We start from the raw sequence: 24,697 nt of genomic DNA on the forward strand, positions 1-24,697 counted from the left end.
AGGATGCTATTGGATGGTAGGGGCCAGATCCCGAGTGTGGGTAAATTGGCGCAGCTCCACTGATTCCAGTTGACACTAACTGGGGGGTCTGGCCCTATTGACTGTAAGATCCACGCCAGCTGGGGATCTGGCCCCATCAACGCCAATGGGGCGACGGTGGCTTCACACCAGTTGGGGCCTGAAACGGAACAGATCCCTTGTAGCGGGGCGAGAGAGAATCCCAGAATACAAAGCTGTATCAGGTATTAACCTGAGGCCAAAATAAAAGGCACAGACCAGACACCCACTGCAATGGCTCTAGATTTACCCCCGGGTGGCTGTGCGCAGAATCTGGCACCAACCGAGTCCCTCCGGACCCAGCCCCCTGCCCCTGAACCCACCTGCTCTCACAGTACACGATCTGCAGGTCCATGTTGACCCGGAACACAAACATGTGGCTCTCGATGCGCACCTCGCTGAGCGTGGAAGGCGGCAACGTGTGGGCCAGGGCCACCAGCCCCAGGACTCGGCTGAGGACCGAATGGGCGTGGGAGAAGGACGGCAGGCGGGGGCGGAGACGGCCAGTGACATGAATCACCTGTGTGTGGTGGTGGGGAGCGGGGGGGGGGGGTCGGAGAGAAAGAGAGAGAGTTGTGTACGGGCGGGGAACATTTATCCACTGAGACAGCGTCCCCGTGCCGTACCACTGCCCGAGAGTCTGGGCCCCTAACGCCAAGGCCATGCCGGGAATGAGTCAAAGGGAGCTAGGGGTCAGAGAGCGGGATACGGGCAGTCATGTCTAGTGGTTAGAGCAGGAGTCAGCCAATCAGGCAACCTACTCCAGACCAGCTGCCCTCGGGACCGGCTCTGCTGCAGGTCTTGATTCCTGACACAAGGCGCCTCCTGCTCGCGCCGATCCAGCGGCCACGGACTCCTGGATCCCTTTGAACTTTTGCTCCATTGCAGAGCTGCCAGCCACGGGGAGGGAAGGGAAGAGAAGGAAAGGCTGACACCAACCATTGACAGCTTGGACCCTGGGCAGCAGAGCACAGCCTCAGCTGGGAGGAAGCATCAGGGGCAGGGCCTGCAGGGAGGTCTGAACAGGAGAAAATGACCCAGGCTCAGTAGAGGTGATCAGCTAGTGGGGAAGGAGGGAGGCTTTGGGCATTTGCATTGCAATTGATCAATCAGGTCTTTGGGAGCAAGGAGCTCAGATCTGATCACCCCCACACCATCAGCCTCAGTAGGAAGACACTGGGGACGAGGCGTGTGCCCCCCCAACACAAGGGTTTTGGCATTTAAGGCCACTACATGCAGCAGATCACTCCCTCAGGCCCCTTTACCTTGTAGCCAGAAGTCTTCACGTGCAGCCCTCTCTTGGTCAGGGTGGATTTCATACGGACGAAGAAGGATCGTTCCAGGGCGTCATGCTTGGGGGGCGCGTGGGAGCCGGCAGGATCTGAGACAGACACAGGGCGATCAGTGTCATGGTTCAGACACCCAGCCCCCCACACAGTGCGAGGGGGGCATGGCCATCCACCCGGGGCTCCGGCGAATTACCATGAGGGGCGTGGCCTTTGTCAGAGCGAGGCTGGCCCTCAAATAACTGAGGGAGGCTGGCCCTGGAGGCATGAGGCCTGAATCAAAAAGCAGGTGGCTTCCTGCGAGGATCAGGGAGGAACCTGTTTTCCTGCTGGGGCAGGGGCTGGGTCATCTTGTACAGCCTCTCAGGCGTCACTCCTGCAACCCGCTTATCCCACGCTCCCTTGTGCCCCACTTCGGTGTGGCACTTGCCCCGGCCCCCATCCCGATGACTGTCATCCACCCCACAAGGGGAGAGGCCCCAGCGTAAACCACTCCGCTGCTACATCTCTCGCCCAGCCCCCAGCCTTGGTCACCTCCTGGCTCTTATGCTGGGGACTCTTTGGTTTAACTGGCCCTATCGGATCATCTCCCCGATCTCGAAATAATCCACCAAGCCCCCAAACCCCCACATGCCCAACCCTGTGGGAACAGATCCCTTCGAAACCCAGTTCCGCCAGCCCCCGCCAGGACCCCTGTATGCAAACACCTGCCAATCTATTGCAATTTTGGAGCAGCAGTTTTGCTAAGACCGTGTGCCCCTCAGCTCTGTGGCTTGCAATTCCCCACCCCCCTTAAGAATGGCACCCATGCCCAGCAGAACCCCCTCCCCCGCAGGAACACACGTCTCTCCCCCCCAACACCTGCACCAATCTGCACTCCCCCAGCAATGCAGAGGACGGGCCGCTGTCTGCTTTCCGTCTAGGGAGGCAGAGCGTGCTCCAGGCTGAGCTTTATATCTCATTCTCTTTTACGCTCCTGCTTCGTATAAATCTTTTAAAGGTTCCCCAGATAAAAGCCAAGCAGACGGATATCAAATGAGATGGAAGGCGACTGAAGATTGCCTTTCATTTCTCGCCACCCACCAGCCTCCTGGATGCCGGCTCCCCCGCAAGACCCTGGTGGTTGTGGGTGTGCAGGGAAGGGACTGGGGGGACGGACACTGACAACCCCTGGGTGAAGGCGGCTGGCGGGGGCCAGGTGAGACTGAGGGAATAAGCAGCCAAAACAGAGTCTCGTCTCCTACCCTCCCCGGGGAAGCAGCTCACACATGAAGGTGACAAAGGGCTGGGAAATCCAAGGCTCAGGGAGTGGAGTGTGGGGGGGACAAAAGGAGGGGAAAGGGGTTGGGAAGAGAGAGAGAGAGAAGAGGAAAAGAAAGGAGGAAGAGAGAGGAAAGGGGAGAGAGGGACTGGGGAAAGGAGAAAGGAAGAGGGGGGAGGCAAAGGGAGAGAGGCTGGGGATTCCAGTGGTTAGAGCAGGGTGTCAGGACTCCCGGGTTCCACCCCATGCTCTGGGACAGGAGCGGGGTCTAGTGGTTAGAGCAGGGTGGACTGAGAATCAGGACTCCTGGGTTCTATTCCTGGTGGGATGGGAGTGTGGTGTAGTGGTTAGAGCAGGGGGGACTAGGCATTTGGGACTGCCAGGTTCTTGTCGCAGCTCTGGGACAGAGGCAGAGGGTTGGGGGTAGGGGATGGGTCCACAAGCTGTTTCCGGCCAAGCAAGAGAAGCTGCTTTACCGGGCTCAGAGGCCTCGTTCAGGGAGGAGGAGCAGGAGGAGGAAGAGCTGGCCCCAGTGAGGCCTGGAGGTTTCTGGCTCTCCGGCGGGGAGCCAACAGCATCGAAAGGCAGCTTGAGCCCCAGTTGCTCGGCGACCTCAGGGTGATCTCCAGGATGGATGTAGTCAAAGACGCTGCTGCCCGTCAGCTCCACCTAAAAGGCAACAGAGACGGGTGGGGGGAGTCAGAGCTGGGCTCCCCTGTTTGGGGAGAGAGAGAAGCTAGCTGGGGCCATTCCCCTCCGGGATCCCAGCACCTGGGACCACCCTCTTGCAGGACTCATGCCCGATGCACCTAACACCAAACCAGCTGACAGACCCAACCAGCCCTTGGCCGTCACCTGGCGCCTCCCCTCCCCACCTTTCTAAGCCAGGCCCTGGTGCCGCCCTTCCAGACAGCCATCAGAGAGGAGAGAGATCAGATTGTCTCTTTGTTCTGTGTCTGTACAGCCCCTAGCACAATGGTGGTCTGGTCATGACCGCGGCTCCTAGGCACTACCACTATCTGAATAACTAATAATGGGATCCAGCCACAGGGGCGAGGGAGGAGGGTGAACCCCGGCAAGGTCCCCTTGATCGGAACATGCTGTTGTATCACAGGCAGGCTTCTCCTCCCCTGGGCTGAGCGCTGGAAGGCTTGCCAGGGATGTAATTAAAAGCCCCAGCTAGCTGACTTGGAGACAGCCCCCCCTCCACCCCCCCCGAGAGGGGGCAAATAACCTAACTAGTTAGCACAGTTGCCACCTTTCACATGGTGAATAAGCACCCCCGACTTCCACAATAAGCCAAAAATCAAGCTCATCCTATTTCAAAACAAGCCACTCCCTAAGCACCCCAACACTCTATGTGACTAGATCCCCTCCACAGCGTGCAGCCTGGGACTGTGGTGGGCCCGCTGTGCACCCCCTGACTCGCTCCCCTCCTTGCCCCTGCTTGCTGGTAGCCGATCCAAAAAAAGAAGAAGCCACAAGCCAAAAACTAGCCAACTAGCAACTCACAAGCCAATTAAGCCAAAAACAAGCCCGATTTCGGCGTTTTTCCCGCGGATTTGGCACGTCTGCTAGGTAGCTGATGGAGCGTGATACATTTCTGCCTGGGCTGATCAGATGGGCTGGCCTGCGATGGCAGGGACGAGACCCGATGCTTCAGGAGATCCTGTATTACCTAGGCGTGGATAGCTCAACACCCACGGGGGGTGGGGGGGCGTGCCCCCTTGGCAAGGGCACAAGCCCAGCAGGGCATGGACCAGGTGCCCCCTTGTGAGGCGAGAATATCAAGCAGGAATGCCTCAGTGGTCCCAGAGAGACACAGCTGCCTGCCCCCTCTCCTGTCAACCAGCACTCGCTCTCACCGATCACACAGGGCTGAGCCTCGGCTAATGCAATAAACCTCTGGACGGAGAGCCTGTTCTAAAAGCCCCCCTCCCCGCCGCCCCCAGACACGCGCCCACTGCCCCAGCCAGAGCGAGGTCAGCCAGCGTGACCTCCGAGCCGCCTGCAAAGGAAGGGGCAGCGTCCTCATCACCGTGCCAGCCTGCCCGGGGGCAGCGGCGTCCCGTTGGAATACTTAAGGTCAGCGCTTCGGGTTAACGTTTCCCACCACATAATGAAGAGGGAGGATCAATAAATAATCATGCCAGGCTATTTTCTTCGCCTCCAGGGTTCAGGGGCTTTCCAAAGGGCTGAGCCTCATCAAAAGCGGAAAGGAGCAAGCCTGGGCGGCCAAGGCGGCGGCTGGAGATGGGCTAAGGACCAACGCTGCGTAGGAGACCACCACCACCCTCGGGAACGGTGTGCTACACATGGGGGGGGGGGCGAGCCCACAGGCATCATGGCCTAGTAGGATAGAACGGGGCGGGGCGGGAAACAGGACTCATGGGCTGGTCTAGGGGCTGCCTTTGTGTTCGTACCGCACCTAGCGCAATGGGGTCTTAGCCTGTCACTGGGGCTCCCAAGTGCTACCGCAATACACCTAATCCCACTAAAATGTACAGCGCCTAGCACAATGGGGGGGGGTCTTAGTCTATGACTGGGGCTGCTGAGCACGACCATAATACACCTAATAGCAATAAAAACATATGGTGCCCAGCACAATGGGGGGTCTTAGTCCATGAGTGGGGTGCCTAGCCACTACCGTAATATATCTAATAGCAAAAAAACACATATTGCACCTAGCACAATGTCATCTTAGTCCACAACCATGGCTTCTAAAATCTCATAATATTCTCCACGCTGGGAAGAGAGTGGGTCTAGTGGTTACAGCAGGGACGCCGGACACCTGGGTTCCGTCCCCAGCTCTGGGAGGGGAGTGTGCTCTAGTGGCTACAGGAGGTCACAGTGAGCTGGGATTCCTGGGTTCTGCCACGGATTTGGAGAAGGGAAGCCGGTGCATGTCACGTTGTCACTGCGTGCCTCAGTTTACCCTGAAATAGGGAAGGATAATAACTTGCCCGGGGGGGGAGGGTCACAAGGATTAATTAACATCTATGAAGGGCAAAGGCTAGGCATCCTGAGCCAGTGACCATGGCTGCAGCTGGCCCCTTTGCCGTTTTGCCCCCAAAAGATCTCAAAGCACTTGAGGAATTCAGTCTCATGCCGCCTTCGTGCCTGCAGGGAAGGGCAGGAGAGAGATTGCCGTGGTCACAGTTCCTCATCGGAGGCGCCCAGAAGCCACCGAAATGGGAGCCACAGAAGAGCCTAGAGAGCGGCACGCCTAGGGGCAGCAGCCTGCTCTCGTTTTCACACTCAGGGGAGGTGAGGCGCAGGGACTCAGCCAAGGGCTCCCAGGCCTGTGTGTTAGCCACTAGCCCACGCTGTCTCCCCAGCTGGCAGCACAAGGCCTGACTACTGCAAACCCAGAGGCTTCTGCCAGCTAAAGGGGATTGGGCACAGGGCAGATGAGGAGGGGTTTATCTTTCCAGCTGGGGGCCCGGGGAGAGCGTGGAGGGGAAAGAAAGAAAGAAAGAAAGAAAGAAAGAAAGAAAGAAAGAAAGAAAGAAAGAAAGAAAGAAAGAAAAAGGGCTGAAGACAAAGAGATCTTTCCAGGAGGGAGATGGGGGGGGAGAAGAAGGGGAGCTGGACAGTGTGTGTGTCGGGGGGAGGGATGAGCGATTCCCCTCCATGAATGAGGCTGGATAATACAGCACTGGGATGAAGTCCCAGCAGCCCCAATCCAATTCCTTGCCTCAGAGCCATAAGGCCCCCCCCCGCCCCGAAAGCCTGCGGCAAGGTCCTCTCCATCAGCACTGACTGTGGTATCAAAGGCTGCCTTCTCCTTGCCTGGGGTTGGCTCCGGGTCTGCAGTGCTCGCTGGGGATGCATTAAAAGCGCCTGCGATCTGACTCAGGCACGGAGGCCCTGAGGAGCTTAAACTATGCCCCAGCCAGGTTCCTTGGCGCCCTCCATGCATGGGCCAGAGACTCTCAAAGTACTTAACCCTCTTTCACTGAGCGGGGAAGGCACCTAAGGCTATGCAGTGAGTCAGTGGCAGAATCAGGCATGGAAAATCCCTGGAGTCCTGACTCCCTGCCCCCTACTTTAACCACCAGACCCCACTTCCTTCCCAGAACCAGGGGCAGAATGCAGGAGTCCTGTTGTATGACCTGGGGAAAGTCCCTTCCCTGCTCCATGCCTCAGTTTCTCCTCCTACCCTTTGGGCTGTGACCTCTTCAGGGCAGGGACTGTCTCACGCTGTGTCTATGCAGCACCCAGCACAATGGGGTCCTGATCTCAGCTGGGGTCTGTGCAGCACCATCACAACGGAGCCCTGAGCTCAGTCAGGGGCCTCTGGGCACTATCTTAATACAACTAATTATGTGTCCTCACTGTTAGTCCCCTAAACAAGGCTTTGCACCACACTCCCTCTTAGAGACAGGAGAGCCCAGGAGGCCTGCTGCCCTAACCAGTGGACAACACTCCCCTTCTTGCAATGGGAATAGAACCCAGGAGTCTCCCTCATGCCTGCTCTAACCATTAGGCCAGGTACAGAGCATCATGCACAATTCCCTTGTCATCTCGTCTATTTCTAATGCATACTGTATTCAAAGATCCCAAAACATCTGACAGACTGGGATGGGAATCAAATCACCCACCACTGGGGTGGAGTATGGCAGCTGTTTATACAGGCATCGCTCACCCAGCACTGACATGCAGCCACCTCTGGGGTGGGGCGTGGCAGCTGTTTATACAGGCATCGCTCACCCAGCACTGACATGCAGCCACCTCTGGGGTGGGGCGTGGCAGCTGTTTATACAGGCATCGCTCACCCAGCACTGACATGCAGCCACCTCTGGGGTGGGGCGTGGCAGCTGTTTATACAGGCATCGCTCACCCAGCACTGACATGCAGCCACGTGGCAACTGCAACAGCAATAACTGCATGACAGCCAAGACGAGACGAAGAGCCCAGTGTCCAGGTGGTGGTTGCTCCACAGGGGCTTTCCCCCGCACACAGGTGCCCAGCTGTGCTAAACTCACCTCCAGCGGGAGCTGCCAGGGATGTGGCCGGAGCTCCTCACCCGGGAGAGGAGGCGCTATCCCTGCACAGGGCACTGCTGCAAGATGCTGTCTCCTGTACCCTGGCCAGGAGCTACAATGGGTAAGTGGGTCTCCCCTGTTTCCCCCACCCCCATGGAGAGGGAGCGTTCCAAAGGAGACCCGGAGGAGTCCCACTGTCATGGACAGGGCAAAGCTCCTGGATCATCGGTGGCTGAGTAGGGGCCCAGGTGCGGGAGAGGGAGCAGAGGGGGAACATACTTGGGGATCTGTGGGGTTTGTTTCTCCCATGCCCCATGCACTGGACCCCAGCACGGATGGGAACAGCCCCCGGTCCCCTTGCGCGTGGCCCCTCCTGTGGTGAAGCGATCCTGGGAGAGCAGCAAATGCAATTTTAGTAGCTACTAACGAGGCAGAGCTTGCACCATGCAACCGGTCAGCTCGCCATGGCCCCCACCGTCCTTTTCCTGCAATGAGCCACCAGCAGAACCCAGTGATGAAGCTGGCTTCTCTTGCCTGCTCCGGGATGGAAGTGAAATCTAGTGGTTAGAGTGGGGCGGGGGGGTGGCTGAGAGTCAGGACCGCCCGGGTTCTGTGCCCAACTCTGCGGCAGGAGTGGAGTCTCGTGGTTAGAGCGGAGAGCGGGGAGAGCAGGGTTCTGTGCCCAACTCCAGAGGGTGGGGGGGAGTGTCTAGTGGTGAGAGCAAAGGGGGCTGGGCGTAAGGCTTCCTGGTTTTATTTCCAAGTCACAGCGAGGACTGTTGTCTAGTTGGTAGAACAGGAGGGACTGGCAGCCAGGACTCACAGCACCTGTAATGGTGAGAGACGGGAGAGAACTAAAGGCAAGGTGCCTGGGTCCTATCCTCATCTCTTGTTCACTGGACGACCTTGGGTGATCGCCCCATCCCGTGCCTCAGTTTCTCCATCAGGGGCTGTTTCAACAGCTGCAATCCCTTCCTCCCCCTGACACTGAACCAAGTTAGGTTTGCTGCATCCGGGCTGGGGACTGAGCGCTCCCCGCATACTAAGGCCAGGAGGGATGTACTCTCCGGAGACCAGCAGAATGCAGTACGTCGGGCCGGACACCGGTCTGACGGGCTCTGTCTGACAGGAGCTATTGTTCCAAAGCACAAGAAAAGAGCTGAAGAACATCTTTGAAGTTTCTCTGTTCTTCATCTTGACAACAAGAGAACAATGGGAAAGGCAGAGAGCTGGTGGGGAGGTGCCAGGGGGCAGCGGTGGGAGCCTGCAGCCCGCCCGATCGATGGATTGATCCTTTCCTTTGCTCAGCACAGGGCTCTGAGCCCAGGCTGTGCCTTTCAACTCCACGTTTCCCCTACAGCGATTAGAACGGAAAGGGAAAGAAAAATGTAGGTACAGAACACCGTGCTGCATTATGGAAGGGAGGGTGAGACAGCGTGGGACCAGGGCTGAGGTGTTTGGGCTGCGCGTGGGTTGGGGGACTGGGGGTGGGGGTCGGCTTTCCAGATACTCGGCTCCAGTTGGGGTTAATGGTCAGACGTCACCGTTAAGGTCTCAAAGCGCATCACGGGTATTTAACCACACAGCCAACCTGCCCAGTTATCCCATTTTATAGGAGAGGAAACTGAGGCACGCAGAAGGGGTGTCCGAGGTGTCAGCACTGGGGACAGAATCCAGGAGTTTTGACTCTCAGTTCCCCTACTTCCCCATTCAAACCATTAGATCCCCACTTCCCCTCCTAGAGCTGGGATGAGAACCCAGGAGTCCTAGCTCATTTGCTGGGCTGCCCTGATGGCTCAGGGTCGACAGAGAATAGTCACAGCACAGTCCACCCCAGTCATGCTCCTGATCCACCCCCCATGGGCCCTGGGGGGCAGAAAATAGGTACAGTTCAGTGCGCTCCGGCCATGCCCCCAATCCACGCCCTACACCAGGGGGCTGGGCGCAGGGTCCTTCCACCAACCGGTGCGGCCCCCCCCGCACCACGTGGAATTCCACCACATTAAGGCCCCTTGACGCTGACCGAGCAGCCTGAGTTCACGCAGCTCATCTGGGGCAGCGCAGGGAACTGAACCCAGATCTGATCCCTGCCCCTTCCCCTGCCAGGCAACCTGAGAGATCAAAGTAACCGACCGATCTGAAGCATTTTTGACGCGCATATGTGTGTGTGTCCCTGCTGGAGGGGGTGGGCCCTGCTCTCTGTGTGTGTGGCTCTTCTGCCCTTTGCTGGAAGGGCTGAGCCCTGCTCTGTGTGTGTGTGTTTACCTGAAGTCCATCACTGAGAATTCACCAGGGCATTTAGACAAAGGTGGCTCAGTTCAGTGCCCCTCTGCCCGGGTGCTCCCCCCCACCCCCCGACGCACACCAGCCGTAGTCACTCCAGCCTTTAACGCAATCACCAGTCATAAGGCAACACGTGTAAGAGAGCCCTCATTTGTTGCCGAGATAATTACTGCTATTAACTATTCATGCTGCGAGGGCCAAGAGGCGCAGCGACAGACAAGGAGAAGGGGAGGTGGCCCAAATGTTTTCTAGTGCAGATGAAACTCAGCTAAGACAAAGCCCCGGTGTTTGCTAAGGATCCGCGGCAAGGCGGTTACCATGCGTGTCCTGGCTTTGCTGGGGACGTGGTGGGGGGAACTCCTGCCTCTTTTGTGCAAAGAGACTTGGTGCTAAAATGGCATCTGCGTGGCGGAGGGCCCGGGCGGGTCAGGGGGGTGTCCTGGATGAGCCCTAAGCCCTCCAAGAGCTGATTTGCATCGTGTGGTCTGTCTCCACTGGGTTCATAGAGGGGGCAGATCAAGGTGCCAGGGCGGGGTGAGTATTATCAGGTTTGGCCAGGGATAGAAGGGGGTTCTGCTTCTGGCTGCTAGGCCAGGGTCAGAGCTTGGGGAAGATCCTTACCCCTGAACGCAGAGATGGGGCTGAACCACCATGGAACTGGGACATCTGGACCTGAACATGTGCCGGGTCTAAACAGTGTAGGTTGTGCCCATCCCTGCCCAAAAGGCTTTGGGCCTGATGCTGAGTTATTCCACCTCTGCACTTGGGGACAAGAGTAGGGGGAGGTGGCTTTAAGCCCCCTTTGTGCTCCCCATATTCTGTGCCTGGCTCCCAGTGTCACCTAGAGCAGCTTCAGGGCTGCTCTAACTCATGTTCTGCTCCCCATGGACCCTGGGGGACAGAGAATAGCCAAAGCGCAGTGCACTCCAGCCACACCCCTGATCCACCCCCTATGGGACCTGGGGGGGCAGAGAAGAGCCACAGGGCAATGCACTCCAGCCATGCCCCCGATCTGCCCCATGGGGGGCTGTTTTGACAAAACAGAAATATTTTGCAAAATCATATAAAAAAACGCCCATGAAAAGTTTTGATTTTTCCTATAGAAACTGACTTGTCATTTCAAAAATTGCTTATATATATATATCAAAATGAAATGCTTTGATTGGCCCAATGTGAAAGTTGGGTGGGGAGGAGGAATTTCATTTCACGAAAAATTTCGAAATTTTGGCTTTTCCTCCCGATGAGGGATGAGAAAAAAATAAACAGAAATCTCAACATTTCTCCCAGTGCAGAAAATCAATTTTCCGACCTGCTGTAGTTCCCATCAGATACTCAGACTGGTGACGTGCCCCAAGGATCCCTCCGCAGGGTGGGGGAACAGGAGACGTCTGATTGCCCTGCAGCAAACCCCTCTACATCTAGGCCTCCCCTGGCTCTGACCCGTGGGAGCCCATTAGCACATCCAGCCCCCAATACAAGACAATTCAGACCTTACGCTAGTCTGACTACTCAGCACTTTCCAGCTGCAGATCTCAACTATGTTTCAAAGGAGGTTGGTATCATTATCCCCATTTCACAGATGGGGAAACTGAGGCATAGAGCAGTCCACAGTCACCGAGAAAGTCAGCAGAAGAGTTCTGTCTCCACTACCACCTGCCCCACCACTAGACTCCACTCCCTTCTCAGCCCCAGGAATAGAACCCAGGAGTCCTGGCCACTAATCCTGTGCTCTTACCCCAACTGCAGGAATAGAACCCAGGAGTCCTGACTCCCAGCCCTGTGCTCTAACCACTAGCCCCAGGAATAGAACCCAGGAGTCCTGACTCCCAGCCCTGTGCTCTAACCACTAGCCCCAGGAATAGAACCCAGGAGTCCTGACTCCCAGCCCTGTGCTCTAACCACTAGCCCCAGGAATAGAACCCAGGAGTCCTGACTCCCAGCCCTGTGCTCTAACCACTAGCCCCAGGAATAGAACCCAGGAGTCCTGACTCCCAGCCCTGTGCTCTAACCACTAGCCCCAGGAATAGAACCCAGGAGTCCTGACTCCCAGCCCTGTGCTCTAACCACTAGCCCCAGGAATAGAACCCAGGAGTCCTGACTCCCAGCCCTGTGCTCTAACCACTAGCCCCAGGAATAGAACCCAGGAGTCCTGACTCCCAGCCCTGTGCTCTAACCACTAGCCCCAGGAATAGAACCCAGGAGTCCTGACTCCCAGCCCTGTGCTCTAACCACTAGCCCCAGGAATAGAACCCAGGAGTCCTGACTCCCAGCCCTGTGCTCTAACCACTAGCCCCAGGAATAGAACCCAGGAGTCCTGACTCCCAGCCCTGTGCTCTAACCACTAGACCACCTCGATCCTGTCTGTTTCCATTAGACAGTCACAATCTGGATCTTGCTCTCACTGAAGTCAACGAGAGATCTGCCATTGGCCTCAACGGGAGTCGGGTTGCTGGGCGTAACACTGTTGCTTAGCGGTGAAATGGGAGGCACCTTTCCAGCCACTGATGCACCGGGCCCGGCAGATCGTCGCCTTGTGATTCTCACTGCAGCCCACCGGGTCACGTTGCTCATGCATTTTAAGCCGACGCACGGTCTGGCCACCTGATTGGAATTTATTTCCAGCGCGTATCCATTATTCATGTTAGTACACAGCTCGCATCGCTCCTACCTGCGAGAGCCCGAGGTAAATAGACACCGTCTCGGAGATGTAAAGAAACTTCCCCTCTTGGTTTAGTGCAAACACAAACCCGTCCAGAGACTGAGAAGAGAAGAGAGAGACAGAGAGAGAACACATTTACTATGCAGCTCACTCGGGCCGGGCACCGGCAGGACCAAGCTATCAGTGCCGATGGGATTAGCTCGCCATCGCAATAGGCTTTCTTCTACACGCTCTGTGCCCCAGCGAAGTGACTCAATTGCCAGAGCTGGCCATCGCCTGCCTGGCTTTGCAAAGACGACAACTCAATTCCGGAGGGGGGGGAAGCGGGGACAGTGGGTGGGAAAGCCAAGCTGGGACCAAAGCCCCCGCTGAAAGCTGCAGCTTGGGAAATCTAACGGCGATCTCCTGTCTGTCTGTGTCCACCTGGTGTCACCCGTCTTACACTTAGAACCGACTTTTTGTTCCGTATTTGTACAGCGCCCGGCACAATGGGATCCTGGCCCATAATTGCGGCTCCTAGGTTCTACCGTAATACACCTAATAGCAATACAAATGTACAGCACTTGGCACAATGGGGTCCTGGACTCTGACTGGGTGGCCTAGGTGCTACCGTAATACACCTAATAGCAATACAAATGTACAGCGCTTGGCACAATGGGGTCCTGGACTCTGACTGGGTGGCCTAGATGCTACCGTAATACACCTAATAGGAAGAAAAGTGTACAATGTCTAGCACCATAGGTGGGGGGTGTGTGGGGGGAGGGGCTGGTCTGTGACTGGAGCACCTACATGCTACTGTAACACACCTAATCAATAATCATCCCAATGGTTTGATCCTTTCACAGTGCTATGGGAGGCCCCAGGTGCCCTGTCCCATCTCCAAGCGCCCACCGGGGCCCGGGCCCAAAAGGGGATCTCGGCCTACCTACCACAGACCATCGTCAGACCATTGTGCAGGGGCAATGAAATGTCCTGCACTGCCAGCCCCAGAGGCTGACAGCAGCTATGAGCCCACTGGGTGGCTGCAGGGCAGGACCCGAACACACCCTGCTTGCTACCCTCACTACAATCAGCACAGCTGAGCCGAGCTCCGGCCTCCCTTCTGACCTGGCCAGCTGTTGCTCATTTCACACAATCCATTAGTGGCCACAGCTTTGGGTTCCCATCGCCTTGGCTCAGCTTTAACCACCCGGTCCAAGGCTGCACAGCCCCTTAGCCAGCCCCCCTGAGCCTTCAGAAGCAGCTATTTAAATAAGGCCACGTCTGGCCGGATGTGTGAGTAGGGAGGGGTCCACGAGACGAACCTCCCCCAGCAGCTGCCTGCCAGCATCCCAGGTGCTGAGCCCACTGGCTGGTTTCAGGAGTGAGGGTCAACTGTGCGGGCAGGCCCCCGGGGTCTTCAGCCTCAGCCCCGAAGGTGTCTAAGATGCTGAGCCGTGACCTGGTGGCATGCCCCTCCCCCCTTCCACGCCCAGCTGCTCAGGGGAAAGAGGAATAATGGGCTGGCTTTCAGATGAGATGCAAATTTATATCCCACTGCAATTTATGCAAGAGACAGGAAGGTTATCGTCAGTGCCCTGGCCAAATTCCAGCCCGGTTGATTGTAGCTCACCACTTTAAATTCCCCTCTCAGTGGGTGCAGGATTGCTCTTCATGGCCTGCCCTAGACTGGCATGCAGCCACAGCCCCTGCACCCCTCCCCACAAGCGGCTGCTTCTGGGCAAGGGATTCCTGTTTAAACAGCTGCTACGCTCCACCCCAGAGGTGGCCCCATCGCAACACTGTGTGAGTGATCCCTGTATAAACGTCTGCCATGCTGCACCCCAGAGGTGGTTGCATCTCAGCACTGGATGAGACATCTTTGTACCAATAGCCCCCACTGCCCCACGTCAGAGGCAGCCCTAGCTCAATATCAGGTGAGGGGGCCCTGTATAAACATCTGCCACATTCTACCCCAGAGGCAGCTAAGTTAAGGTGCACTGCAGGGAGTCACACTCAGGAAAGCAAAGCCTGGCATTTCAGCACCAGATGATAGTACCCTTTATAAACAGCTGCCGTACCCCACCCCAGAGACAGCTGCATTTCAGTGTAGGGTGAGGTTATCCAGTCTGTTAAGGGGCTTGGGGTCCTTAAACCACCCTCCCCGACCTGGGTTTATTAGACTGACTACTGGGCCCATTTGTGATGGCCTGAGCCAGGATTTACCCCGCTGAACATGACACCCCGCAGCACTCCTGAATTGCGTCTGCAAAAGGAGTCAAGATGCCTCTAAGGGCCAAACTCCACCCTGGTGTAACTCAATGGCATTACACCTGCTTATGCCATGGCTGGATTGCACAGTGGAGCACTGCCCCCAGTCAGCTGAATGGAGTGTTAACCCTGCTGCCCAATGACGTTCCCCCCAACATTGTTAACCCTTTCAGTGCTGGATGCCTGAGGAGGAACAGCCATCACGCTGAGGAATTCCCCCCCCCCACCCCAGAGGGAAGGGGTGGGCACCCTGTAGATTAAGAAGACCCACATAGCTAGAGTGCACAATACTCTGATGAGCACAGTGTGAGTGCATGATTCCCAGCCGGGCCACCAGGGGGCACTGGACAGCCCAGACAGGCTTGCCTGGCTGTATTTCGTGCAGTTGTACAGTTGGCTTCAAACTTGGGTGATTTCTGGGTGGCAGATTTCTTTACCTCCCACCCGCAACCCCAAGCTGCAGCTGGCCTTGATTTCCTGGTCTAGTGAACTGAGCACAGGATTGGGAGCCAGGACTCCTGGGTTCTCTTGCCAGCTCTGGGAAGGGAGTTGGGGGCTGGTGGGTTAGAGAAGGGCGGGATAGGAGTTAGGACTCCTGGGTTTTATTCCGAGCTGTTGGGAGGGGAGTGGGGTCTAATGGCTGAGAGGGTGGGGGGGTGGGCTGGGAGTCAGGACTCCTGGGTTCTATTTCAGGCTCAGGGAGTGGAATGGGGTCTTGTGATTACAGCAGGGTGGGCTAGGAGTTAGGACTCCTGGGTCCTGGTCCCAGCTGTCGAGAAGGATGCTGTCGTGAGCATTTAGAGCAGGATAGGCTGGGAGCCAGGACGCTTGGGGTCAATTCCAAACCCTGCCACTGCCCTTGCATGGGATCTTGAGGTGAGTCACTCCACCACCTTGCAAGCAGGGATAAGGACACTGGCCCTGCCTCTTTGCAAAGCTCTTCCAGAGCCAGAGCTGCAAAGCCTTCGGAGGAGCCAGACTCAGCACCGCTCGGAGGGCCCCGCAGACCAACCAGAGGGTGGCGGGGACGCAAGGCGAGCTACGGTCTCTGATATAGGCAGTGCGTGCGTGTAGATCCAAGGAACGGGAACAATTGTTCTGAATGCCGCCTGAATACATTTATGCAAGTACAATCCCCCCACCCACCCTGTTATGGAGAGACATGATAATAATGGGAGATGAATGCCACTGACAGTCACGTTAACATTCAGCCGCGTTAATTACCACTGCCAGACAAAATTGCTTTTTTATCAAGTGGTTGCGATGAGCCACTCGCAGGTCAACAGTAATTAAACACTTGACACCCTTTTTGGGGGGAATGGGGTGGCTTTCATGTGATGGGGAATTGATGTGTGTGTGTGTGTGGGGGGAACAACCCCCCCCAACAGATTATTCTTATGTCAAGTTTATTACAGGTGAGGGAGGGGAAGGAGTTAAACATGAAAACTACCAGCCCCTCCTGACACCGACAAGGTTTTCAACATGATGGACTAGAATCCAGCCTGTTCTGGGATGGCCCAGAGAGAGTTCTGTGCCTGGCTCCGGGAGGGGAACGGGTTAGCACAGGGGGGCTGGAAATCAGTCTCCTACTATAAGGTGGACGCACAACTGGTTGGAAAACTAAGAGTAATTATAAATGGTTCACAATCAAGCTGGAAGGGCAAGTCGAGTGGGGTCCCGTGAGGATCTGTCCTGGGTCTGGTTCTAGTTAATATCTTCATCAGTGATTTGGATAACAGCATAGAAAGTACACTTAAGAACATAAGAACGGCCGTACTGGGTCAGAACAATGGCCCATCTAGCCCAGTCTCCTGTCTTCCGACAGCAACCAATGCCAGATGCCCCAGAGGGAATGAACAGACCAGGGAATCATCAAGTGATCCATCCCCTGTCGCCCATTCCCAGCTTCTGGCAAACAGAGGCCAGGGACACTTATAAAGTTTGCGGATGATACCAAGCTGGGAGGGGTTGCGAGTGCTTTGGCGGGCTGGATTAGAATTCAAAATGATCAACTGGAGAAATGGACTGAAATAAAGAGGCTGAATTTCAATAAGAACAAATGCAAAGTACGCCACGTAGGAAGGATCTGGGAGCTAGAGTGGATCACAAACGAAATATGAGTCAACGGTGTAATGCTGTTGCAAAGAAAAAAGAATCTCATTCTGGGCTGTATTAGCAGGCGTGTTGTAAGCAAGACACGAGAAGTGATTCTTCCGCTCTACTCCATGCTGATAAGGCCTCCGCTGGTGTCTTGTGTCCAGTTATGGGCGCCACACTTTGGGAAAGATGTGGACCAATCGGAGAAAGTCCAGAGAGAGCAACAAAAATGACTAAAGGCCTAGAAAACATGAGCGATGAGGGAAGATTGAAAAAATTGAGTTTGTTGGAGAAGAGAAAACTGAGAGGGGACACGATAACAGTTTTCAAGTACATAAAAGGTTGTTACAAGGAGGAGGGAGAAAAATTGTTCTTAACCTCTGAGGACAGGACAAGAAGCGATGGGCTTAAATTGCGGCCAGGGAGATTTAGGTTGGACCTTAGGAAAAACTTCCTAACTGTCAAGCTAGTTAAGCTCGGGAACAAATCACCCAAAGGTATTGTGGAATCTCCACCATTGGAGGCTTTTAAGAACAGGTGAGACAAACCCCTGTCGGGGATGGTCTAGACAATACTTAGTCCTGCCTCAGTGCAGGGGACTGGACTATTGAGGTCCCTTCCAGTCCTACATTTCTAATGCTTTCTGTGACTTCTGGGGCCTATGGCCAGCTCTGGGAGGGGAGGTCGGTCTAGTGATTAGAGCAGGGGAGGAAGTGGGGCTGGGAGTCAGGACTCCTCGGGAGAGGAAGGCAGTAGTGACCAGTCGACACGGCCGCATATGTCGGATGTTCTGGGAGTCAGCCCAAGGAGCCGCTGCAACTGGGATTCCCTGGTGGCCTTGGGGAGAGAGATCCGTGCCTGCCGAGGTTGGTGCCCTGTCTCTTCCACAGGTGGTGGTGGGGAAACAGAGTGGTGGGGGCCAGGCTGTTCCTTACTTTGTTAGCCTGTGAGCGTGCTTCCCCATGGGCAGCCCTCAGGTAGAGGGCGAGGAGGGTTGGAAGAGGGGATATTGGCAGGCAGGGAAGGAGTATGGAAGGGAAAGGAGAAGAACCTACCCAGTGCCCCCTTTCCCAGTCCAGCAGAGCCCGTCTCTCTCGAGCCAGCTCTGGGGTGGAGACCCTGCGCTGCAGAGAGAGATGGGTCTGAGCTGGAGTGGATTTGGGGCACCTCAGGCTTTGTTCAAGGGGGGTGGGGTGGGGGGAGAGATTCGCAGAGTCTGCCTCCGGCTCCAGATTTTCTAGAACTTTGCCAACTGGAGGTTGCACTTGGCCCCGGCTACGCGTGATCTCTGGGCCGCAGCAGGGTTCTCAGTTTGGTTGGTTGGTCTAATTGGGCCACCTCACAGAGGCGAGGCTGTTTTGGGGGGCTGTGGAATCTCAGCTTCCATTTAAAAGACTTGTTAAGTCTCTAGGTCTTACGCAGAGAAAACCTTGAGCATCATGAACCGAGGGTGCCACGTCTGCCGCCAACGGGCTCTGAGAGAAAGGCAAACTGACCTCCTGTAACTCCCTGGCATGTTAACTCTGAAACCTAGCAATGGCACATCATGTCTCAATGTTAACTCTTTAATTGCTGCTCAAAGCCAGATGCGCTATTGCAGAGCTAGGAAGGGAACCCAGGCGTCCTGACTGCCCGTGCCGCTGCTCTAACCCATGCCCCTCCCAGAGCTGGGCACAGAACCCTCTCTGGGCCATCCCAGAACAGATTGTGGATTCTATTCCATTGTGTTTAAAACCTTTTCAGTGTTGGGAGGGGATAGTAACTTTCACATTTAACTCCTTCTCCTCCCTCACCAGGACAATCTACTGTAAATGGCACCTGAATTTGTTGTCTTGAGTGGGCGGGGCTTGCTTTGTGGGTGTGGCTTGTGAGAATGACTCACTCCCCTCCCAGTTTGACCCCACATTGCTCATCCTAAACATCGGGGCAGGGATCTCTTTATTCCTCACAGTGGCATGCTCCCCCGTTACAAATACCCTGGGAGCGCTATGGGCTGATGGCTACAGCACTGGGCTGAGATGGGGGGAGCTGGATACTATTCCTGGTGCTGCCACTGGTCCAGTGGGAGGGCTTGTCTTTTCCCAGCTCTGTGCCTCAGTTTCCCCAACTGTAAATGGGGCTACTGCCCTGCTTTGTAGAGCTTTGAGATCCACTGATTAAAAAACACTATATAAGAGTTATAAATTATATTTCCGCCCAGCTCTGGGGATAGAACCCAAACGTCCTGACTCCTGGCCCCTCCTGCTCTAACCACTAGACCCTACTTCCCTCCTCCATGAGTTGGGATCTATTTCATGGAGGAAGTATAGCTCCTATATAACTACTGTATAGGGCATTATAATGAATTCTTACTGAATGCCCTTTGAAAGTTAATGGCTTAAATCAGAGACTCCCCACCTGGGGTCGTGCACCCCACAGTGTGGGTCGGGTGGAGGTCACAAGCAGGTTTCCAGGGGTCACACCCATCCCCTCCCTTTCTGAATGGGGAGACACAAGGGGCTCCTGAATATCCTGGTGGGGAGGATCCCGGTACGATTTCCCCGTTGTAACACTGGACGGGACAACCCTTAGGAGCAGATTGGGAACCATGGGGTTAAATTAAAGGGGGTGAGGGTGGGGTCAGAGGGAGGAATTATTACAACCGATGAACCGGGCAGCACCAGGCTATTCCACTGCAGGTCACCCTGAGATCTGGGGTCCCCCCCCAGCACCCCCCTTCCCCCCCCCAGCCTCAGACAAGTCCACCTGATTCCCTGCAAAGCAGCTGCCAAGCTAAACCCACCCCTTTCCTTACAGCCCCCTCGCCCCCCCCAGCCCTTAATGCAATTACTTGGAATGAAGCTGCATTAGTCCCAGGGTGAGCGCTGGGTACCAGGAAGGCAGCAGGTGTCCGGGACGTGGCGGGGGCTGCTGGGGAGCAAATGCAGTTTGCGGGGGCCTGGCCGAGCCGCGCAATCACATTACAACCCTGCCCCTTGGCGCGGCACCGGCTCACAAGCCGGTAACTCAATAACGCGGCTGCTCACCTCGGCGCTGGGTGCATAACACCTGTCCCGAGCCCCTGGCGGACCTCCCTGATTCGGGGGGGGGGGGCATTGACACCAGGGGCTGAGCTGAGCAACAGAAGCGGCTTTTGCTCTGTCTGCTCCATGTGGCTGTTGTGGGGAGGCTGGGAGTCAGGACTCCTGGGTTCTATTCTCAGCTTTGCCCCTGATGTGCTGAGGAAAAATAACTTCATCCCTGTGCCCCGGTGAAGGGCTGCACGAGTTACTGAGACAGCTTCCCCTTGAGCCGTCCCTTCCTTTGCCAACCCAGAGAGGAACTGAAGCTGAGCAATATGGCAGGAAAGATGGTCCCAAAAGAGGCATTGCCACAGGCATGGGCCGGAGCCCCGCTAGGGCCATGAGCAGCATGCTAGAGAACCGATCTCAAGGGAGGAGACCAGGGGAGCAGGGCTAGACGCTGGCTGCGAGAACAGCTGAGCACTCGCTAGACACACGCTGGGGGCGGGTGGAAACCCCAGGGAGGGAGATGAGCTAGTAAAGCGAACGGACAACGTTGGCCCAAGAAGAAATGACCGGGAATCAGTTGCGGCTGGAGATTAGGAGAAAGTTTCTAACCGTCAGAGAAAGGAGAGTCTGGAACAGCCTTCCAACAGGAGCAGCGGGGGCCAAACCACCAAAGATGATCTGACGAGGGAGGACTGGATCCATGACCCTATGTCCATCCTATGCGTCATCTGCCAAACACCCCTGTGGCTGCCGAAAGGTGCTGTGATTATTTCTACTTCAAACAGGATGATTTTCGAGGGGGAGATTCACAGGCTGGAGGGTTCCACGGGGAAGGAACCGGCTCCATCTCTATGCCAGAAACACGGGACTCGCCCGGTTTGGACGCCCCGTTTGGATCAGAGTCGAGACCCATCAAACCCGGTATCCCGTCTTGGACAGCACCCGGAACCAGATGCTGCAGAGGAAGGTGTAAGAAGCCTGCCAGGGACAGATGTGGGATAAACTTTCCCCACACCCTGAAGCGTAACCCTAACTGCTTCCCAATGCCAGTGGGCGCACTGGAATCAGGCAGTGAGGTCAGCTGGGCCGACCAAATTCAGAGTACCCCTGCTCACGTATGTCATGATCTGTATCTACTGGGGTTGTGTAAGGTATCCCTGGAAAACCAGGGACACACTTACCATTAATATTCCTGCACGGGGTACATATGGGAAACACCCAAAGCCCTATACAAATGTGAAGGAAATATTCAGCTAAAATATGTTTGGCCCGGACAAGCCTGGGGAGTGGGGAACGAGGAAAGAAACACCTCCATCCAGATGCCATCACAGCTCAGGGGCCATGCATGGGCATATCGGAGGCTGCAGGGACAGATCGCTTTGCATTGCAGAAAGCATCAGCGGGGGAAAAAAGAGCCGGGAACCTTCCCCATGAGAGCCATGGCACTTTTCCCCACGGCTGGGAGAAGTCTCTGGACTATAAAAGAGAGGGGCAAAGAACCCCTAGGTAGGACTTGGTGGAGACCCTAGGCAGGGGGTTGGGAGCAGAGGAGTCACCTTGCTGTAGGAGGTGTGGTAAGAATCTTACCTTGAACCACCCCAGACCCATAGGGTTAGAAGGAACTATAAGGGTCATCTAGTCCAGTGGCTCTCAACCTTTCCAGCCTACTGCCCCCCTTTTCAAGAGTCTGATTTGTCTTGCGTATCCCCAAGCTTCACCTCCCTTAAAAACAACTTGCTGACAAAATCAGACCTCAAAAGGCAAAAGTGGCCCAGCCACACTGTTACTGACAAATGGCCGACTTTCTCATTTTTTCCATCTAATTATGAAATAAATCGATTGGAATATTAATATTGTCCTTACATTTCAGTGGATAGTCTACGGAGCGGTGTAAACGAGTCAGCGTCTCTTTGGAATTTTAGCTTGTACTGACTTTGCTGGTGCTTTTTATGTAGCCTGTTTGTAAAACAAGGCAAATCTCTCGGAGTTGATGTACCCCCTGGAAGACCCCAGTAGTACGTGGGCCCCTCGTTGAGAACCACTGAGCTAGTCTAATCCCCTGCCAAGACGCAGGATTTGTTGCATCTACCAACAAAGCCCTTTCAAGTCACTTTTATTTGCTTTTGTGCCCGTTTCCGACGGTATCCCTTACACCTGAACTCACTTAAAACCTCTCTCTTTTCCATTACAGAAACTTGGCTGTTTATTCTAATTTATTATCTGATTTATTCTAAAATCAACCTTTTATTTTGAATCAACCCCGTGCTGGGTTTGGGGTTGGGAAGTCAGGACTGGGGAGGTCACCAAGGCTGGTGGAGCCCAGGCTGTGGCTAGGGGGTGACAAGCAGGCTGCGGGAGCCAGGGCTGCCCAACCCTCTGCCCATGGTTGCAGTCAAGCTGGGAGCTAGAGCAGCTGAACGTCCGAAGGCACTCGGGGCGACTGGATGGGCAGTGATACAAACTTCTTGCTGGTCTGGGTTGGCCCCCAAAACGTGACAGGCTGAGGCTCGGGTGATCTAGGATCTAGTCCCAGCTCAGCCGCTAGCCTGCTGGAAAGTCACTTCCCCTCTCTGTGCCCCAGTTTCCCCATCATAAAATGGAGATCAGAATAGTGATGGCCTTTCCTAAAATGCTTTGTGATCCACGCGTGAGAACAGCTAGGGCTGTCTTATTGTTAATCTCTTTTCCACCATTTCCGTTAGCAGGAACGAGTTTAACCCTTGCAACAGCAGGGTCAGAGCGGCCCTTGGGGCGCCCCTGACTTGATGGATCTTACACCAGGAATGGAGCGTCCTTGCTCTTTTTTATCCCTTCCTTTCTGCTGCCTGGGGCCCTCATTGGAAGCCGTTGGTGGGGAGCTAAGGAACCCGCCTGAGTCCGAATTAACCTGATAGGTGGTGGGGGTGTTCTTCATTTTGCTCTTAAATTCTCAGTCCAAATGGGCTTTGAGTGTCCATTGGCCTGAGCGGGAATGCGAGCAAACTGCAGGCCTGGGACCCAGGGCAGAGCATCCTCCGGCAGGAAAGGTTCCCATCCCCCACCCCATCCGGTTGCTCCGGAGCTCAGGGGAGAAATTCTCCGTCGTTCTCAAGGGTGGTTTGGGGGGCGGGGGGGGCTTTTGAAAGATGCAGACCCAAGGCGTATTGACTCTCCTCTGCAGTTCATGTTCTCTTTAGCTCGCTCGGTGGGTCCGAATGGGGCAGCCGACACCCCGGCAATCGAACCAGGGACCCCCCAGGGTCCCTGAACTAAAGCCGAAGCTGCTACAACTTGAGCTAAAATCAGGAACACCTCACTGGGGTCTGCAACAGACTCAGGCCCTCTGCAGATGGCAGCGGGATACTGACTAGGGATGGAAGAGAGATGGAATTGGAGCCGGTGGGTTAGATGAGCACAGATGCGGCCAGAGGGTTGTGCACGGATTGAGCCTTTAAGGCTTCGTCTTGGTGAGGAAACCTGGCTGCACTTAGATCAGGCTGAGAAAGCACAGAGCACAGCAGCCCAATCTAAACTCAGCTGCTTGTCCTAGGCAAGACAAAGCTACCCGTGCCCCGATGCATGATCAGTCGAGGCCTGATTCTCCACTGAGCTACGCCTCACGCAGTCATTTGCGCCCGGGCTAAATGTTACCAGCTCAGAATGGGGGTGAGGTTCACGGGGGCTGCGCGACGCGCAGGGTGAGGGAGGATCGGCCCTTCCGTGCAAACACGCTCATGTCAACGTGGCTCAGTCCCCAGGCGCTGGCTTTAAATGGGAAGGAAGCTGGACTGGGGGGATAAATCCCAGCGGGTGTGCGGGTGGGTTTCCTTCAGAGATCGGACGATCACGCTCGTTTCTTCCTGGGAAATCTGCATGCTAAGAACCTGCGAGGGCCTGTCCAAATCAATAAGGCACCTGCAGAGCAGAGATGGCAGCCTCCTTCTCAGAGTCAGCCCCGGGGTCAGAGTCTGTCGAGCCGCAACCGCTCTCCTCGTGACAGCTGGAGATCAAATCCAGAGGCTCAATGGCATCGCCTGGGTGACGGGCAGTAATTGCTGGAGAGGAGCGGCTCAGGTAGCAAAGACTAGGAGCCTCTGCAGGCTGTGGATAAATGCCGGCGGTGCCTTTCATTTCGCCTGCATAGGATTGGCGGCTAACAGGGTGGGTTGCTAGGGTTTTGTCAGGCCAGCACTGCAATGCAGCTACCTCTAGGGTGAGGCACAGCTGCAGTGTATACAGGGATCGATCAGTCAGTGCCGAAATGCAGCCACCTCTGGGGTGGAACCCAGCCGCTGTTTAACTGCTGCACAGCAGTGACACACAGCAGGATACGGACTAGGGATGGGAATGATCCACATCGATGGAGGGATTTCCTCTTTCACCAGGAAGATGGGATCTGGAGCGAGCTGATCAAACCCATGGCCAGGAAGGGACGCCCTCTCCAATTTCAAAGCTCGGCCCCAAATTTCATTGCTGCCTTTTGCACCATTTTCAGGATCAGCCCCATTTTAGTGCCCCCCTCCGCCCCCCATGAAATGCCCCACAATGGCCTTTGGATGCTAAGAATTGGGATGTGCAGGATCAGATTCCTTAAAGGATCAGATTCACTTGGGGATGTCTCGAGCAGCTGGCTGTGGCATGCCAGCCGTATGGCCCATCCTGGAGCTTGGCAAAGAATGGATATTTTGGTTCACGGGCAAGTCTGAAAACTGGGAGGTTGGGGGGGGGGGAAAGGGAATCATTCTGGGTGGGACTGAAAACTAAATTTTCAAAAACCTTCAGCAACTAGAAAAGTCAGGGGGGTAGGAGGAGGGTAATGGTTTTGG

The 24,697-nt window shown here is 55.6% G+C and overlaps 1 protein-coding gene across 1 annotated transcript in view; it reads right to left on the reverse strand.

Moving 5' to 3' along the window:
• The window catches only part of NPAS1 (neuronal PAS domain protein 1), a 73,256-nt gene that overhangs the window by 18,837 nt on the left and 29,722 nt on the right, over positions 1–24,697 (reverse strand). Inside the window, exons 3-6 of the mRNA XM_073321710.1 lie at positions 12,544–12,633; positions 3,081–3,273; positions 1,323–1,438; positions 381–577 (exon numbers count right to left, since the gene is read on the reverse strand). Of these exons, the coding sequence (XP_073177811.1) occupies positions 381–577; positions 1,323–1,438; positions 3,081–3,273; positions 12,544–12,633 (596 nt within the window). The remainder of the gene's footprint in view (positions 1–380; positions 578–1,322; positions 1,439–3,080; positions 3,274–12,543; positions 12,634–24,697) is intronic.

Source organism: Lepidochelys kempii, chromosome 23 (genome assembly GCF_965140265.1).
Source record: "Lepidochelys kempii isolate rLepKem1 chromosome 23, rLepKem1.hap2, whole genome shotgun sequence".
In the NCBI taxonomy this organism is placed as follows: domain Eukaryota; kingdom Metazoa; phylum Chordata; order Testudines; family Cheloniidae; genus Lepidochelys; species Lepidochelys kempii.